The sequence below is a fragment of the Protopterus annectens genome, chromosome 3.part1 (genome assembly GCF_019279795.1).
Source record: "Protopterus annectens isolate FY-2018-M chromosome 3.part1, PAN1.0, whole genome shotgun sequence".
Taxonomy (NCBI): domain Eukaryota; kingdom Metazoa; phylum Chordata; order Ceratodontiformes; family Protopteridae; genus Protopterus; species Protopterus annectens.
Genome location: NC_056732.1, coordinates 1,904,897,813 through 1,904,917,177, shown reverse-complemented (window position 1 = coordinate 1,904,917,177; position 19,365 = coordinate 1,904,897,813). Strand labels below are relative to the sequence as shown.

The following is a 19,365-nucleotide window of genomic DNA, read 5'->3' as shown; positions in this document are numbered from 1 at the left end:
TTAAGCGTAGCAATTCTCAGTTCATGTTTGGCAGGTTTGTTGGTTTTATGTCCAGCTTTCACTCAACAGAGCTATCCCAGGTAACCCAGGCTGGGCAACTAGACACCGGCTAGCCAGTAGCCTATTGACCCAGGGCTGCTGGGCTTTTATGGTGGGCATACACTGGCTAATAGGGGCACATATACCCCTCCCACCATTAGCACAGGTCCCTGGCGTGGGTCAGAGAGTAGGATGGGTCCTCAATCCACTTATCACCGGTAACTACCCATGCCCATTTCTTGGCGACAGTCAACATGACCGAATCACCTAGAGCCATATTTTACACTGTTGAGTGGCTAGCCCTGCCACGGTGCGCAGTTTGTGATCCGTGTTCTCCTATCTTGAGGATATTGTGCACCACAATAGATGCCCAAAGCGGTTGGTCGTTTTTACAACTCTTCCCCCTATTGGGCACCATGTAGAGTCTGTGCTGCTGCCCACAGCTCCATTCATTGGTGAGTTTGAGATGGAAAGAAATGCCCCATATAAATCCCACCACTGCCAATCCCTCAAACAACTGAAATAGTTAGAACTCCCTCTCCTACTTCAATTTAATCAACTAACCTTAACCAACCCATAAAATCCTTCATCAACCAGAAAAAAAAACAGCCCTTAAAAACCTAGTCCAACCATACTTCGCATCTAGAGCCCTTCACTTAAACAATAATCTACTCCTGTAAGTCACCAAAGTAAATAACACAGCAGGTGAAGCCCTCTTCTCCTACTGTATCTTCAAACTCTGGAACACTCTACACAATCTACTAATAAATACCTTCTCACCTAAACAGTTTAAAAAATCACTAAAAACCCACCTCACTAACTCCTGGTTATGCACCTGCCACACCCCAGGCTAGAGCAACTACCATACTACCTACCTATCTCACCTCTCAGCTGTGATGCCTTCAACTCTTCTTGACTACATCAAACTCCTCTTGATTTACTACATCTGCATCATTCCACCTACGCTTCCTTAATTGAAAACTTCTTGTAAATGAACATTTAGATCTACCTCTTCAGGATGCACGTCACTCCTATGAATCATATATATTAAATCTAGTCATACAGCATTACTTAATCTTCTGTATAACTATCACTGACTTGAAAAGTAAAATTGTTTTTGAATTTTAGTGCTGTAGCTAATCTGTTTTTATGTGCTTGAAATGCACATATTGCTGTCTTTTCTTAAATGTTGTATCTATAATCTGTAATATCTACAATGTAACCTATGTATCTCATTTGTATTACATTTTGGAGCTTTTCTCCCCGGGCTTCCACTGAAAAAGGACACATGTCCAGATGGACTTTCCCAGTTAACAAATGTAAAATAAATAAATAATAAATAAATGTGACTGTGACATCTGTGTGGTGTAGAAGATAATGTCTCATCTGGTTCTGTGTAAGTCTGTGCTTGGAAATCACAGCTGGAGGATCCAACACAGATTGAGGAATCAGGGAAAAAATGATACTAACAATGGCTATAAATAATGAACATATGACCGATACATTATGCAACACCTTCTAAGAGTATGCAGTAAGCTTCCATTTAGAATAAGCTTCCCTTTATAATAAAAATTCTGTCATTAATTTCCATTAGAAATAATCTTACTCTATAAACATGGAATTATGGCACTGAAGCATACTGAAGGTCAAAAGTTTATAAATTTCAGATGAAGAATATATAATCCTTTTAAGAGGGGAAACCTGGAGGATTAAATGGGGCACTCATTCCATGGAGTAGCAGAACCCTGCTGGAAGGAGTTCAACTAAGGTGGCTGAGCCACAGTTGCCTTTCACCATTTAGAAGGCAAGTAGTTGTGTTCTGTTTGCTATCGGGCAGTTTCATCAGTTTGTTTTGATCACATCCAAGCCTGCTCCTCTTTAGGGGTTGATGACTCCAGTGCTTACTTGGTCTGACCTTAGAAAACTTCATTGCCATGGTCAGTTGGGCCCTGGACGTTTCATTTCCAAGCATTATAACCAATGTGCAGGTCTGGAGCTAGTCCTCTTCTGGTTGTGCTTTTTTCAGAGAACTCAACCTTCCTTGTTGGTGCTGGTGTGGTCCCCCAGCTTATTCCACCTGCATGGCTCATTGCTTTGGATTCAATTCAATGCTGTACCTCATCAGAAAGGGATATGTTTTTATCATACCAGTTAATTTTGGATGAGGACCCACCTTGTTTAGAAATACTCTTCTTCCACCCCAAAGTAAGATGGGAGACCATCCACTGTCTTGGCTGTTAGAATTCCTTGTACTTTGGGATAGTATTTACTTATTTAACACTTGTCAGCAGTGGAAGTATCACATTTTTATTGGTGTCCATGATTTGCAGGAGAGTGCTTTTCAGATAAGGTGTATTGGCAGGCTTGAGGGACAAACATGCTTATACAGTCAGCATATCAGCTTCATGATGAGACACTGACTAATTTGTGATTGCCTCACATAAGTGTGATCACAAATTAGCAAAATTCTGGTAATACAAAAACAGTACTGTGAAACAGTAAAATTTCCCAAACAGGCATTTTTAAATTTTTTGCAGTGGGACAAACCACTTATACTCCAAAATGTGGGAGCTGCAAACTCCCAGTCCCACTGCTTATATTTAATTTGACCTTGGAGGGGGTGAGTTAGGCAGTCACACAAATAGTGATCTCACAAGTAAGTGTCTAAAGAAAACACTTCACTCCCTGGAAGCTCTCTTCACCCTAGAGAAAGCTGATGTCTGTGTGGTCACTGAGACATGGTTTAAAGCTACGGAAAGCACACCAACAGTGCAGTGTTATAATGCCTTCCACACATTTAGACCAGCTATTTCAAAGGCAGGGACTAAAGGTGTAGGTGTCTCTATTTACATCAAAATAAATATACTTCAAGGCTGATCAAACAGGACAATGCACTTGAGCTGCTCCATGTTCAAATCACCATAGGTAAAATCCAATACCACTTCCTTGTGATCTATAAGTCCCCCTTCATGACCCAGGAAGCCCATACCATGTATTCAAACTTAATAGAAACACTAACCACCCAAACCAATACCATATTCATAGCTGACTTAAATTACCCCACTATTAACTGTGAATCCTTTATGACACCAAACGTACAGGTACAGAGATTCCTGAATTTTGTAAACACAAACTCACTGGACCTGATAGTCAATACACCAATCAGGGTTGCAAACATACTGCATCTGGTCTTCACTAATATGGGAGAGTGCTGCACACCCTCTACTGTAATGTCTTCCCAGGTAAGGTCAGACTACAAAATGGTCTCCAAAGTAAAAATAAAGCCTGGACCCCCAGCTAAACCCGGAATATTCAGGAACTACTCTAAGGTTAACCTCCTGCTATTAGGTGATAACCTGGCAAACTTTTAAGCCCCCATAAACCCTGAGAACACTGCTGCCTATGCAGAACTGCTCACAGAAACCCTGTACAAGCATATTAATAACTGCATAGAGGCAGCTATACCCACCAGGAAGAAGTACAGAACAAACGCAAAAAACAAGCTACCTGGTGGAATCTCAAAATCAATTGGCTGTATAACAGGAAGAAGCAAATCAGGGCAAAAATGAAGAGGTGCAGCACCCAGCAGGATAAAACTACTGTCATCAAACTAAACAAGCAACTCAGAGGGCAAATAAAGTCTACCAAAGCCAAATTTGAGGCAAGTTTGGCCTCCCAGGCCAAGGACAACCAAAAAGCATTCTTTAGCTATGTCCGCAACCTCAAAGGCAATACAAAATTGTGTACAGAGCTCGTTGTAAATACCTATACTGAGCCAGAAGATATAGCAAACATCCTGGCTGATAAATGCATCTCCAACTTTACCCTTCTCTCCCCTCAACCTTCCCTCAGGAAATATCATCAGAGATAACTCTTCCTGCTATCACTAGGGAACAGGTCCTTAATGCTGTCTCTAAGGCCAAGAACACTGCATCAATGGGCCCAGACAATATCCTAGGATGCCTTCTAAATAGCATGAAACATGACCTATTAGGGCCTCTGCAATTACTAATTAACTGTAGCCTCCAAACAGGCTTCATGCCTCATGAATGGAGAACAGCAGCACTCATCCCTCTTCAAAAAGGTGGGCCATCTACAGACCCTGGGAACTACAGACCCATAAGTTTCGCTAGTCTTATATGTAAAGCCATGGAAAGAATTATCGTGGAAATGATCAACAGAGATATAGTAAATCTTCAGACAATGGACTCAGCCCAGTTTGGTTTCGTCAAGCGAGGTCATGCTTACTCAACCTGATGGACATCTTTGAGAAGGTCACCAAGGCAATTGATGAGGCGAAAATCATTCACACTGCTTATCTTGACCTGGCCAAGGCATATGACACAATACCCCACTTGGACATTGTTAAAAAACTCAAGAGGTTAGGTACAAACTCGTATGTCACCCGGTGGATAGCAAACTGGCTCACAGACAGGACCCAGGAAGTTAGAATTGGGGAGACTACCTCTACAAAGAGGATAGTCACAAGTGGAGTCCTTCAGGGATCAGTCCTTGGACCGCTCCTTTTTGTCATTTACTTCTGTGAAGTCAAGGTCAATGTCAGTGGTCTCTGGCTGCCTAATGATTAACTCTGCAGATGATTACAAATTAGGAGCTGTCATTGAATCCTACACTGACACAAATGTTCTCCAGGTGGGGCTGACACAGACAAACAACTGGTGGCAGAGCCATGGACTAAAACTAAATGCAAAAAATGCATAATAGTATCCTTTGAGAAGTCATCCATCCCTGGTAACTATCATATTGACAACACACCCCTTGGATTTGAAGCAGTAGTCAGGGACACACATAGATAGTAATCTAGCCTTTGACTATCATGTGTCTACAGTAGTGAGGAAATCATTCTATGTTGCACAACCTATAAACAAAGGTATGGCGTCCAAGGAAGTCATTGTTCCACTGTATTCGGCATTCATCAGACCTATCACTGAGTACAGTGGGCTGTGTGGTATGTACCTAACTCAGCATATCCAATAATTGGAACATCCACAGAGGTTCCTCACTAAAAGAATATATGGCATAAGTAAAATGTCCTATGCAAACTGCCTCAAGGCCCTATCCCTGTATTCTAGCTCCTACAGGTTTTGAGGTGAGATCTATGCCTGGCATGTAGGGCATTGTCAGACCCCACTCTGATGGACCTCCTGTATATATCCACAAAACAAACAGCACCATAATTACCCATTTTAATGACTTAAACCTTGCCTATCATATAAACAGGACCTGCTGGAGAGATGGATATGTATCCCAGAGACTACCCCATCTATGGAACAGGCTCCCCATCCATGTGAAACAGAGTTTGACCCTAACCCAATTCAAGTGCAGCTTGGACATATGGATGGGGAATAGGAAATTCATCCCTGGTTTGGCACCTATGTCTCTAATGGACACAGGCAGTCTGTAAATGGTTCATCTCCCAGGCCCCTGCTTGTAAATGTTTCATTTCCCACACTCTTGCTCACACTTAACAAGGGTATCAGAACGTGTCAGAGATTTGGGATGCATGGCTAGGCTTAAAAAGGCCCTTGTGGTCATTAGCCTAGTAAACACCTATGAACCTATGAGCTAATATTGCTTGAAAAAGCCTAGCTCCCAGCATATGACATTACATCATCCTTTATCAGTGCTGTGTGACATCATGTCATCCATCAGGGCTGCACAACGTCATATCATCCTTCATCAGTGCTGTGTTGCATCATATCATCTTTCAGCACTGCTGTGTGACATCATATCATCCTTCATCAGTGCTGTGTGGCATCATTTCATCCTTCAGCAGTAGCAGTACTATGTGGCATCATATCATCCTTCATCTGTGCTGTGTGACATCATATCATCCTTCATCAGTGCTGTGTGTCATCATTTCATCCTTCAGCAGTGCTGTGTGACATCATATCATCCTTCAGCAGTGCTGTGTGGCATCATATCATCATTCAGCAGTGCTGTGTGACATCATATCTAGTGCTGTGTGGCATCATTTCATCCTTCATCAGTGCTGTGTGACATCATATCATCCTTCAGCAGTGTTGTGTAACTGTTCCTGATCATGAGAACATCTGAAAAAAAAATCTTGATTACTTAGCGGTGGAGAGAATAAAGCCAACCATAAGACCCATCAAGAAGAGTCATATTTGTAGATCAGCTGATAACGTTAAGAATTCATTTGTTATTTTTAATTCACTACTATTGTAATATGTATCACTGTTGTACAGTGAATTTAAAATGTTGAATTATTATCTGAGGCATTTATATAGCTGGATCGCGACTGAAAAGCGTCCTTGGCCCAGATTATTCACCCATTTAAATAACTGAAAACAAAATTTCCAATTCCATGAATAAAAGGAAAACATTTATGGTTAGCTGTAAGTTACTAGTTTAAACAAACACAGTGGAATGATATGAATAAGTTGTTAGTTCTGAGGTGAAGAAACTCCACAGGCAGGCAATTAGTTATTGCCCAGAGCAAGAGGGGAGGTATTTCCAAGGAAAATTATTTGGTATACTCCATATCATTACATCTGAAAATAATTGTATTACTTTTATTTTTATCTAAGCAGCCTGTTAATGGATGTATACTTCTTTTCTAGGGGCATCACAATCAGAGCAGCAATGAGACACAAAGTACATCTGGTCATTGTACAGGTGAAGGCTCCGTCTGCAGAGCAGTACATACTAATTACACTCAATCGCCATATGAACTCCTTCTGCACAGTAAACAGACTGTTCCTACCAGTAGACCATGCAAGCCAACTGTATCGTCTCCTTACTACGAGCATTATATCCAAAACATGCATGACCTCAGGTAGTTCATTTTTAATTTTCAGTAGTTCCACAGAACTAAAACTTCTAATAAGAATATTACATCACCCAGTCGCTGTAACTCACTTCTAAAATCTCTCATTAATAGCCAACCCTCATTTTATCCAAGAAAACAAGGCACGGACTGTGCAAAGGAAAAGTCTGCATCGCCTTCATCTAAGTCCAGTGATCGAAAATGACTACATGTGGAACCACTATATCAAACAGCAGTAGATACAGCTCAGGTAAACACAAAGCATGTTCATTTCATGTCTACAGTGTGTTGTTGCAGCTCTAAGCTCAAATAAAAACAGTCATTATGTTTACAGAGTTTGTCATCAGGAATAATATCAGTGAAGGTGCCTTCATCAGAGTGGTGGAATTTTGCTCCATATTTAATGATCAACAAAATTTAAGAGGATACACAGAACTGTAAATTTTTGTTCCTTTTAATTAGCAGTACTGCATTTCCTTTTTTTCTGTTTACCCTACAATTTTATTATACACCAAAAAGAGTTCTTGGCTAACTAGGGTGTGAACTGATGGTACACATGAAATATTTAATTCTGCTTAGGAAATCTCCATTAGATGTGAACAGAAAATGTGGCCCTTGGTAACAAAGTTATACTAGTCATATGTAAGAAGGAATGTATGAATATTTTTTTGTTAAAGTTGTACTTACAGTAATTAGCATGATCTACATACTGAAGAAATGTTACTTTCTTAGTGGTCAGCTCTTTGGTGTAGATGGATAAAGCCCTGACTACAGTGCAGGGGGCCCAAGTCTGATCAGTAGCTTAAATGACTCACAAGGGTGGAAGTGAGGAACTGTTAGAAACTTATGCATTCTTGGAGGCAGGAAGGCAGTTATGTTTCTCCATAAGGGAGACAACTACCAGGAGCACTAAGTGTTATATCCAGTGGAGTATGAGCCTACCACGTCTGAATGTGTTCACATTTGTAAGATGAGGAGAACTCAGCATGTGGAAGCGCTCTTCCCTTTGGTTGACAGCAATAGTGAAGCTAGGAAAAGCTGCCAAATGGGAGGGATGCTTCCACAGGGAGATGGTAGACCACCCTGCAAGACCAGGAAGTTGGCCTGCTCCCTTACTACCCGACTGTTGCTGGGGAATAGAGGGCCGATTGTGATTCCAGAACAGAAATAAATGGGTCATAGGGCCTTTGCCTAACCTGAGATTGCTCAGCTCCCATTTTCACAGACTGACTAAGCTGACTGGATGCAAGCAGGGGCAGCCATTGGGCAATTTTCTGCATGAAGAAAAAAAAAAAAACAGAAACAAGGAAACAGTACTTATTTGTATTAACTTACAAGAGATTTAGTTTAGAATAGTAGTTAACTTTGAAGTGTGCATTATCTTTTGAAATGTTAGGGTTTTGTAGTACCATTTTGGAGAGATTTTTTTTTTTTGATTTGATGCATTGTGATTTTTTTTTGTTGTTGTTGTTGTTGTTGTTTGATATTTAATGATTTTTGGGACATTTATATAAAATGCAAAGACAGCCCTGACTGGTGTATATAATTGTTGCTTGTGGTCCAGAGATACTGCATCTCTCACTATACAGTGCTACTTCATACCTCTAAATCCATCCACTGCTACATGAATGATACCATTGGAGAGGCATGTAGATGGACTGCCTGCTGGTGATCTGCATGATTCAGGGACACATTGATAGGGCAGCACAGGCGGGCAGTATTTGAAGAAACTGTCATACTTCTTAGAGGCTTTACCTGCATTTTTCAGCCCTCATTTCCCTTCTTCCAATGGCCATCAAGTTGTCACTCATACTGTCTCATTTGTATTTCCTAAGGCCTGGCATGCTAGGACAAATCAAGAAGGACGATAGGGCTGGGGATCATGTCTGTAATCCCCGAAGAGGTTTAGGAGATTTTGGAGATTTTTCTGTGCACCTAACAACACTGCCCGCCCAACCCTGTTCATGTTTCTCCCTTCTAGGATGTATGAGTCACATCAGTCACTTAATCTCATCACTCCCCCCTTGGCTCCTTTCCCACCCAGGGCACTAATCAAACTCATTTTGTTCAGGGCATAGTCAGGACCAGAATGTCTGCACCATACTGCTTGACCTAAAACTGCATTACCAGGATAGCATTAGATTATGCAGAATTTCTACTGAATAATAAATACCCTTATATTCCAATGGTGATATCACACCTACATGTTTCAGGAATTGCTCATTTGCACAGACATGCTTTGCACAAGTGAGCAATTTCACACAGCACTAAATGCTTTGGTGGCAGTCAGTTTCAGAATAGTACTATGTACTTTGGTAGTAGTGTGATTTATTTATTTATTTATATTTGTTAACCAGGTAGTGTGCGACTGAGGAAGTAGCCTGTTTTCAGTGGAGACCCAGGGAGAAAATCTCCAGAACAGTACAAGTTAGTTAAGTGTCCATGTAGTCATTAAATGCAAACAATTATCAAAAGAATGCAATTAAATGCAATGAAAAAAAATATATAAAACACATTGTAAACATATAATACAGAGAAACATAATCTAAGGGAGAAATAAGAATGGGGTTATGAGCATTAACAGGTTTAAAGGTACATGAAAAAGGGAGTTAAAAGTAATAGGAGAAAGAAGTTAGTCGGGAGCAATATGGGGGAGATTCAGTATATCATTTGGTGGCAATAGGTTTCAGCATAGCACTAAGTACTTTGGTGGTAGTGGGTTTCATTATATCATTAAATACTTGATGGTGGTGAGCTTCAGCAAAGGACTAAGTACTTTACTGTCGGGATGAGGAATGTATTATACTCTGTAGCATAGACATGGTGGAGGGAGATATTTACATCTGTTTGGTCTGGGGACTGGAGTGCAGTAGGGAAAAGGGGTTTCGTGTAATGTCAGCTGTGTGTATGCATACTGTAGGGTGGAGGTGGACTTGCAGAGAGATTGGAACCAAAACCTGTGGATGCATGGTGTAGAACTGCTAAGGGGAGCTGGGGTGACATTGTGTTTGTGCCAGTGTGCATAACAGCCTTTCTACACATCCCACCCAGAGCAGCTAAGCCAATATATACTAGAACTATCATGTATGCTGTTACAGCAACTCTACAAACACCTTTGAGAGATCCAAATCTGCACTATAAAATAAATAAGACTCATTGTAGGGATAGGTTCCTAACTCAGTGTGAAAGTACTACTTTGTCTGCCTTTTTATGGGCAATTGAATGGGTAAATTAGAAGTTATGTCCTTACCATAACGTTCCATGTGGAGTGTTCATCTCGCCTTTGTTCTTACACATGGGTTCGGAGCCGATCCTCGGCTCCGTGTCGGCCGCTTGCAAGCTCTGCATCGAGAAGAAGCTCGAGACCAACCTAACTCCCACAATCCCCCTCTGCCTTTACCTCAGATCTAGTTTGCAAGCAAACCAGCAGTCAGAGAGAGAACACACTCATGCAAAAACTACATAAATGCAAGAACACTTATATCTATATATACATATGTACATACATATATACACAACAACTGCGAATGCAGAAGCAGAATAACCCAGACCAGGCACCAAACTGAACGTTCTTCCTGAGGGTGGGAGGGTGGGAATGTAAGAACAAAGGCGAGATGAACACTCCACATGGAACGTTATGGTAAGGACATAACTTCTAAATGTGAGAGCCGCTCGATCTCGCTTGTTCTTACACATGGGTAGCATCCCTAGCTCCATGTTCCTGAGGAACTCATGGGAGAACGTTCTTGAGCACAGTGGAACCAAAGGATGCCCTGTCCCTAGAAACCCTGTCCACCTTGTAATGAGAAATGAATGTATGTGGTTTAGACCAAGTGGCAGCTGCACAAATAGTGTCTAATGGTAGCGAGCTGCATGAGCCAGGGATGTAGATACTGATCTTGTAGAGTGCCCCTTGGGTTTGGCAGGTAAAGTTTGTTCTGAAGTAGCATAAACAAACATAATGCAATCAGTTAGCCATTTGGAAAGGGTTCGTTTAGTAACTGCTACACCTTTCCTGCTGTCCGCAAAGGCTATAAAACGTTGATCTGATTTCCTGTGATCCTTTGTTCTATCCAAGTAAAATCTAAGTTGTCTATGAACATCCAACTTGTGTAACATATACTCCAACTTATTGGAGTGATTTTTGAAAAAGGTAGGGAGTTCAATGGATTGATTAATGTTATTAATAGAGCAGACTTTGGGGAGAAAGGATGGATTAGTGCGAAGAGATACTCTGTCAGAGTGAAAGATCAGATAAGGGTGTTTAATAGAAAGAGCCTGAAGCTCTGACACCCGCCTAGCCAATGTAATGGCCACCAAAAAGAGGGTCTTCCACGACAAATATTTCAATGGACAAGAAGATGCTGGTTCAAACGGAGGTAGCATCAATTTAGATAATAAAAGGTTCAGATTCCAAGGTGATGTAGGAGTTCTAACTGGTGGTCTAATATGGAAAGATCTTTTCAGAAAGGCCTTACAAAGTCTGTGAGCCATAATAGGAGCCCCACATTCTTCCACATGAAAGTTGGAAATGGCAGCCAATTGCACTCTCAAAGTGGCAGGAGAAGCTCCTTGGTGGAATAATACGGTTAAAAACTCCAAAATCTTATTTAACGGAGCTATAACAGGGTCCAATTGCTGTGTATGTGCCCAGAAAACAAAGCGCTTCCATTTACTAGTGTAGGTCTTTGTAGTGGAAGCTTTATGAGAAGCCACTAGTATATTCTGAACTGCAGGTGAAAGAAGATCAGACCTGGCTAAGTAGGGAAGCGGAGCAACCAAGCTGCTAGATGGAGTGACACAAGCGAGGGGTGGGGAGCCCCTGACGGGTGGGTCAGCAGATCTGGCTCTGGGTCCAGGGTCCCCGAATGCGGTGTGCCAGAAGAAAGGGAAACCAAATTTGACGAGGCCAGAATGGGGCAATGAGGATAATTATCCTTTGCAGGTTGTTGGCTTTCTGCAGAAACTTCGCAATCAGGGGAAAGGGAGGAAAAGCGTACAGGAGACCCGGGGGCCAATCGTGAACCAGCACGTCCCTGGGGACTTCCCCTGGAGGGGGTAATAGGGAAAAGTAGCTCCTGCATTTGGCGTTCATTGGAGACGCAAAAAGATCGCAGGAAGGCTGGCCCCACTTGCGAAAAATCTTCTTCTCAACTGACTGTTTTAGGGACCACTCGTGTGGCAACAGGATTGCTCTGCTCAGCCTGTCGGCTATGATGTTGGATGACCCCGAGATGTGCGTTGCTATCAGAAAGCGACCCGTGGACTCCGCCCATTGCCAGATTCTCATGGCCTCTCTGCATAGCTGATAGGACTTGGTTCCCCCTTGTTTGTTTATGTACCAGACTACGGACATGTTGTCCGTCTGAACTGCAAAGTCCCTAGAGGAAGAAGGGGAGCAAAGTGTTGTAACGCTAGAAACACTGCCCTCAACTCTAGAACATTGATGTGCAGATTGTACTCTAAATTGGTCCATTCGCCTTGGACTGTCTGTCCCTGAAAGATGCCCCCCCACCCTATCAGGGAAGCGTCCGTGGTCACCGTAGCTGTCGGCGTGGGCAGCACAAATGGTCTTCCGCTGGAAAGGTTGCAAGTCCGAAGCCACCAGGCTAGGTGAGATTTGCATGTATTTGTGATCAGAATTTCGTGTGTCAGAGGTAGCTGTTGGAACGACTATTGTGCAAACAGTAGCCATTGTAGAACTCTCATGTGCAGTCTTCCCAATGGTATCGCAATGAGAGAAGCTGCCATGAGACCCAAAACCTTCAGAACCAGTTTTGCTGGGGACTTTCTGGATGACAGAAGGAGAGAAATGTGGCTTTGTAGTGAGGCTATCCTTTCTGGAGGAAGTCTTAGAATTAAATGATGCGTATCCAATTCTGCTCCTATGAATAAGATATGCTGTGATGGCTGTAGTGAAGATTTTTCAAAATTTACGGAAATTCCGAGATGAACACAAAGCTGTAGTGTGTAATCCCTGGCCTGAATCAGTTGACGCTGGGTGGTGGCAGAAAGGAGCCAGTCGTCCAGATACGGAAACACCTGGAATCCCAGGCGTCTCAGGTGAGACGCTACCACTGCCATGCATTTGGTGAAGACCCTGGGGGCTGAGGTCAGACCAAAGGGCAGGGCTCGAAACTGAAAGTGGCTGGCTCCCAGCCGGAAGCGCAAGTGATCCCTGGACGCCCTGACCATTTTGATGTGGTAGTATGCGTCCTTCAGATCTATTGAGCACATCCAGTCGTCCTTCTGTAAAAATGGAAGGATCGATTGAAGCGTGACCATTCGGAACTTTTCTTTCTTGACGAAGGTATTGAGGTTGCTTAGGTCCAGAATCGGCCTCCAGTCCCCTGTCTTCTTTGGAACTAAAAAGAACCTTGAGTAAGTTCCGAATCCTCTTTGGTCCGCTGGGACTGGTTGGATGACTCTTTTTTCTAGCAGCTTTGAAATTTCTATAGCTGCAGGGGCTCGCAGATGGGGCGGCACATCTGGGAGTCTTCTCTTTGGAATTGGGGGCAATAGGAATGGGATTCTGTAGCCTCTGGTAACAACGCTTTTTACCCAGTTGTCTGATGTAAGATTTTGCCAGGCCTGAGGGTATAAAGCTAAGCGACCCCCGACTGCCTCCAGAGCAGGACAGTCGGGCCTCCTCTCAGGAGTGCTGAAAAGGTTTTCCAGGGGGTGTATCCCTGTCACCTTGGTTTTGCGGACCCTCTCTGCCGCCAGGGCGGCGTCTTCCACCTCTGCCCCCTCCTCTGCCTCTAGAGGGGGCATCACCCTGTGTGCCTAGGAAAGATCCTTGGGGTTTTTGAAACCACATTTTTCCACCACGTTGCCCTTTGGGGTACGGTCTGGATGGGGTGGAAAAATGGACTCCGACAGCAGACAGAGTCTTTCCCTCCTGCTCACACCGGGTAAGGGTCTCCTTTACTTTGGGGCCAAAGAGAGTGGCACCATCAAATGGGGCGTTAGTAAAGAAAGACTTGAAGGCTTCCGCAAACGAACATAAGCGCATCCAGGATTGTCTACGAAGAGCAATTGCTGAAGCTGCTGCCCTACTCGATCCTTTGGCTGCGTATGAGATCAGCCTCATGGACGAGTTTACAATGGATGTAAGGGTATTGAGATGTGCTGTAACTTTTTCTGAAACAGCAGCATCTGTAGTACCCTGGAGGGTATCTCCCAACTCTTTGATTAGATCCCTCTGTAGCCGAGTGAAGTGGTTCAAATAGTTCAGGGATCGCATAGAAAAAGCCGCTGAACTAAAAATGCGCTTCCCGTACCTGTCCATAGTCCTAGAATCTCTGTTAGGCGGATGGACAGATGAGGAAGATTCCGACATCTCCTTTTTCGTGGCCGCTGCCACCACCATAGCGTCCACTGGCACTCCCTTAGTTAGATAAGCCTTATCTTGAGGGGCAGTGATATACTTGTTAGGCTTTCTAGGGACTGGCTCCACCGTGTCAGGCGTCTCCCACGCCCTTCGAGCAATCAGCTCCATCAACTCATCGAAGGGCGGAGTGACCCAGGAGGAGGAAGGGCGAGCACCGAATGCCTTCAGCAAGACTGACTCATCCTCAGAAGGGGGGAGGGATTGCCAATCACCTCTCTGCTTTAGGATCTCCAGGATGTCAGAAAAGGAGACATCCTCTGAGGGTGACTTTGGGGACCCTTCTGACTCATCTAAGTCAGTGTCCGATGTCAATGATTCTTGTGGAGAATCTAAGTGTCTCCTCTTACACAATCTTTTCCTAGGGACTTCTTCGGGGGGAGCATCCGAAGAAGCCTCCGAGGAAGAGGGGGCACCCTCCAGGGGTGGCTGAGACACAGGTGCTCGACGCTTAGATGTAGCCGTGGGTGCAGAGGAGGATAACGGTCCTTTAAGGGGAGGAGAAGCTGTTTCTGCTGATGTGGTTGTCTGGGTAGACAACACCTTCCTCATGAGGTCGAAGGCCCTCGGGTCCCGAGTCGAGGCATCTCCGGTTCAAGAAATGGGAAGAATCCCGAGACAGGCACCGAAGGCATCGACCCCGAGGACGGAGCCGAGTCGATCCGAGCCGAGGCCCCGAGAGGGAGCGTCGGAACCGAAACATCGGTCCGACTCTCGGTCCCGGAACCAAGGATGGATCTTCGGCTCCGAGACTCCGGTACCGGATCCGACGGAGTCGAGGTGAACGGAGCCGACCGAGAGAAGGACGGTTCTGGCACCGAGGGCTCCACAATCAGCAGATCAGCCTCTTCCAGCTCCGAAGATTGGACAGGTCTTGGAGGAGGAACAGATGGAGATAAGGGAAGGCCTTCGAGTCTCGACACCAACTGAGAGGAGACCGAGATGAGTTTGGATAAGGCCGTATTCTCCATTAACTTCTGCACCACGCGGTCTACATCGGTGTCGGAGAGGGGTCTGGAAGAGCGCGTCGAAGGAATCGAAGACGGAGCCGACCTCAACAGTGTCGGGGGAGGGAGCTCCGTCACCGGTTCCAAGACTCGAGGCTCGGAAACTGACAACAGTTGAACACTCGGCCCCGAAGTCTGTGGAACCGGTGATCGAACTTTAACTGAAGAGCTCGGAGCCGATGACCTGGGCTCCGACGTCTTCGATTCCTTCGAGGATTTGGATGCCTGGTCTGAAGCATCCAGAGCCTCTTGAAAGGTAGGTTTTAAAAGACCCCTATCCATAAGTTTCCTGCGCCTATCTGTCATGACCCTTCCACTGAAAGAGTGACAAATTGAACAGTCTTCTTGCAGATGGAGAGGGCCAAGACAGTAGACGCAGGAACTATGATTGTCAGTCACTGACATCTTTTGCCCACATTGGCAACGTTTAAAGCCAGACTTTGCTTTCTCAGACATTTTAAAAGTAATCTTAGTAAAGTCAAGTCCAATAGTTATGTCAAATCCAGTACTTTAGCCAGTCCAGTAAAAAGTCAATCCAGTAGTCAATCCGGTATGAAGGATGTCTAATCCAGTAACTTTAGTGGGGTTAGGCCCCGAGGGAAAACTCTAATAAAGTTTAAATAACTTTATGCGGAACCGAGGATTCCTCGAAACACTATAGTACACACACACTTACAGTCACTCAGATAATAAATAGAAGAAAAATCTCTAAGAAATATAAGAAAAAATATAAATCTTAGCTTAAGGTTGATCGAGCTCATCAAACTGATGCGAACGCTGCAGCGGCAAACTAGATCTGAGGTAAAGGCAGAGGGGGATTGTGGGAGTTAGGTTGGTCTCGAGCTTCTTCTCGATGCAGAGCTTGCAAGCGGCCGACACGGAGCCGAGGATCGGCTCCGAACCCATGTGTAAGAACAAACGGCGAGATTGAACACTCTCACATCAATAATTTACACCACAGTCATCATATATGGCCCCATTTAATTTGGGAGGTGAGCTCTATTAAGTGCTATAAGGGTGTCAGGAACTCTTTATTTTGTTTATGTATAGGTGTATATGACTAGGCATCTTTTGGGCTCTGTGGTCACTTGTCCAGTACTGTTCCAAAGTCCCTAAATCATGTACTTTAACCTGCCCTACTGGTTTCAGGTTTTTCCTTTATCCTTTAATGTTGTCCTACTGAGGGAGATTTTGCTGCTTTTCTTTTTTGCCCTGGATTCTCGGCTGGAGTGTGGGGAGTGCCGTCTGTGTGGAGTCTGCATGTCCTCCCGCGGTTGGGTGTGCATTCGAAAGACATGCGTAAATGGGTGTGCCTTTGTTGAAGGTTGAACTTCGAGCTGGCACCTCGGTGTTCGTGAAAATCTACTGCCAATCATTGGCGGACCGGAGTTCCGCTGTGCGACCCCTAACCTCGAAAAGCCGAAAGACAAACAACAACTACATATATGGGTTTTTTTCTGTTTTCCTAGAACAACACCTTGAGGATGTTAGAGGGAGCTGCTTCCCACCTCTGAGACTGTTTGTTGTGTAGAACGTGTACATTGTCTAAAACATACGTCTTATTCTAATTTAAACTTAGAGATTTTTCAGCAGAGCTTTTTATAGTTTATTTTTATAGTTTATGTATTATTCCCCTATGTCTTTAACAGACTTCACAAGCATGCTTTTATCTTAGACTGCTGATTTGCTTGACCATCTAGAAGGATTAACTTAGAGTAAATTTCTTTATATCTTTGACTGCAGCCAACAGAGTTTCTCATCAGCTTGGCACCTTTTTTTGCTGCTTGAATGAGCTAGTTATTGCTCTTCATATGTCAGACACACCTGACTAGCTGAAGCAGAATCTCCTAAACTGCTTAGGTTTAACCCTGCTAAACATTTACAAATAATTACTTCTGGTCTCCTGTCCACTCCTGTCTGTGTATGAGTTCGTTTAGGAACCACCAGACACTGTGGGAAACAAACTACCACATATGCCTGCACACACACACACACACACACACACACACACACACACACACACACACACACACACACACACACACAGCAGATACATACACACATATACACACACAAGTTCACATTTGCACACACACACACACACACACACACACACACACACACACACACACACACACACAGACACACACACACAGACACACACACACACACACACACAGACACACACAGACACACACACACACACACACGCGCGCACACACACACACACACACACAAGCACTACATTGTTTTGGAACAGTGATTTTAGATTGTTGTTCTTATTTTGCACATGAAAGCATTATTCAGTTGATTTTTGTATCACTATTGCTCCTGTCGGTTACCCTAATGTCACCTATGTTTCTTAATAACTTTGAAGTGCTTGAAAACAACAGAACATATTTCCCAAATGATAGCCTGTATTTGTTCTTCTTTCTCTGCGTACACTGTAGTATATCATAACATTGCTACTGTTTCTGCTAGCATTTTTTTTTGTCAATAACAAAAGGCCAGGTTATCTATTTATCTGATTTATCTGTTGCATTTATTTATTATTTATTTGACATTTGTTTACTGGGGTGGTCTGACTGGGTCTACAGAACCCATTTTCAGCAGAGGCCCAGGGAGAAAAGCTCCACATACAGTACAATACAAATACAGTATATTACAATACAATTCTAATAACATTAGAAATACTATACAAAAATAAGTTGAAAGAACATAAACTATGCTACAAGATATTACAATATATACTATATAACTAGACAATTCTATCATGGACCTCATTAACAGGGACATTGGCAACCTCCAACATTCGACCCCACACAGTTTGGCTTTGTCAAGGGGAGGTTATGAATGTTAAATCTGGTCAACTTCTTTGAGACAGTCACCAAAGCCATGGACGAGGGGAAGATGGTGCACACTGCGTATCCTAAACTGGCCAAAGCCTTCAACACTATTCCCCATTTGGGCATACTAGATAAACTCTCTCAACTAGGCATCAATCCATATATTACCAGATGGGTAGCAAACTGACTCACTGATAGAACCCACCTAATCAAAATAGGAGAAGCCACCTCAAGCAGTAGACCCTTAACAAGCAGCGTACCCCAGGGATCGGTCTTGAGGCCTCTGTTTTTCTGGATATACTTCCCTGAGGTGCAGGCAAAAACTAGTGGGCTATGGCTGACCAAGTATGCAGATGACTGCAAGCTGGGCACGGTAATCAATTCTCCAAGTGATGCAGATGTCCTCCAAGAGGGTCTTACCCAAACAAATAACTGGTGCCAGAAACATGGCCTCAAGCCAAATGCCAAAAAATGTATCATCATCCCCTTTGGGGAGAGTGATGTCCCCATATATTATCAAATTAATAACAATATTCTAAGCATGCAATCAATAGTGAGGGATTTGGGCACCCAGGTTGATAGCAACCTGACTTTTGACCACCATGTTGCTTCTGTTGTACGGAAAGCTTTCTACATGGCCCACTTCATAGGTAAAGGTATCTCATCCAGAGACAAAGAGGTGATAACACCCCTGTATTCCTCCCTTATAAGGCCAATTATTGAGTACAATGCCCCCTTTGGCATGTACCTCGCAAAGCACATGCAGCAGTTGGAGAGGCCAAAAAGGTTCCTTACCAGAAGAATCCAGGGCCTCAAACATTTACCGTACAGAGATAGGCTAAAAGCCCTGTCCCTCTACTCAGTTTCATACAGACCCCCCCAGGGGTGACCTCTGTTTGGTATACAAAGCAATATCAGACCCCACCTTGATGGGACTGCTGCACATCCGCAAGTCAAGCTCCACTAAAGTAACCCATATGCACAACCTCAACCTGGTCTGTGATATTAACAGAACTTGTTGGTGGGACAGATTTGTGTGGAATATACACCCTCTCCATGTCAAGCAGAGTACCTCATTATCCCTTTTTAAGTGCAACCTGGATAACTGGATGGGAAACAGAAAATATACCCCTGGAATTCCACCTGTTTCCCTGCTGAACAGGGGCTTTGAGTGTTGACTTGTCTAAACATGGGCTAAACTCTTGGCTAGGCTTATAAGGGCCTCAGGGCCAATAGCCTAGTAAATTCATATGATCCTATAGAGAGAAAACA

General features: G+C 43.7%; 1 protein-coding gene across 1 annotated transcript in view; it reads left to right on the top strand.

The window, feature by feature from the left end:
- LOC122798818 overlaps nt 1–7,099 on the top strand; it is a 638,969-nt gene extending 631,870 nt beyond the window's left edge. The window contains exons 9-10 of the mRNA XM_044067941.1: nt 6,645–6,859; nt 6,965–7,099. Coding sequence (XP_043923876.1) covers nt 6,645–6,859; nt 6,965–7,055 — 306 coding nt within the window. The 3' untranslated portion in view covers nt 7,056–7,099. The remainder of the gene's footprint in view (nt 1–6,644; nt 6,860–6,964) is intronic.
- The last annotated feature ends 12,266 nt before the right edge of the window (nt 7,100–19,365 follow it).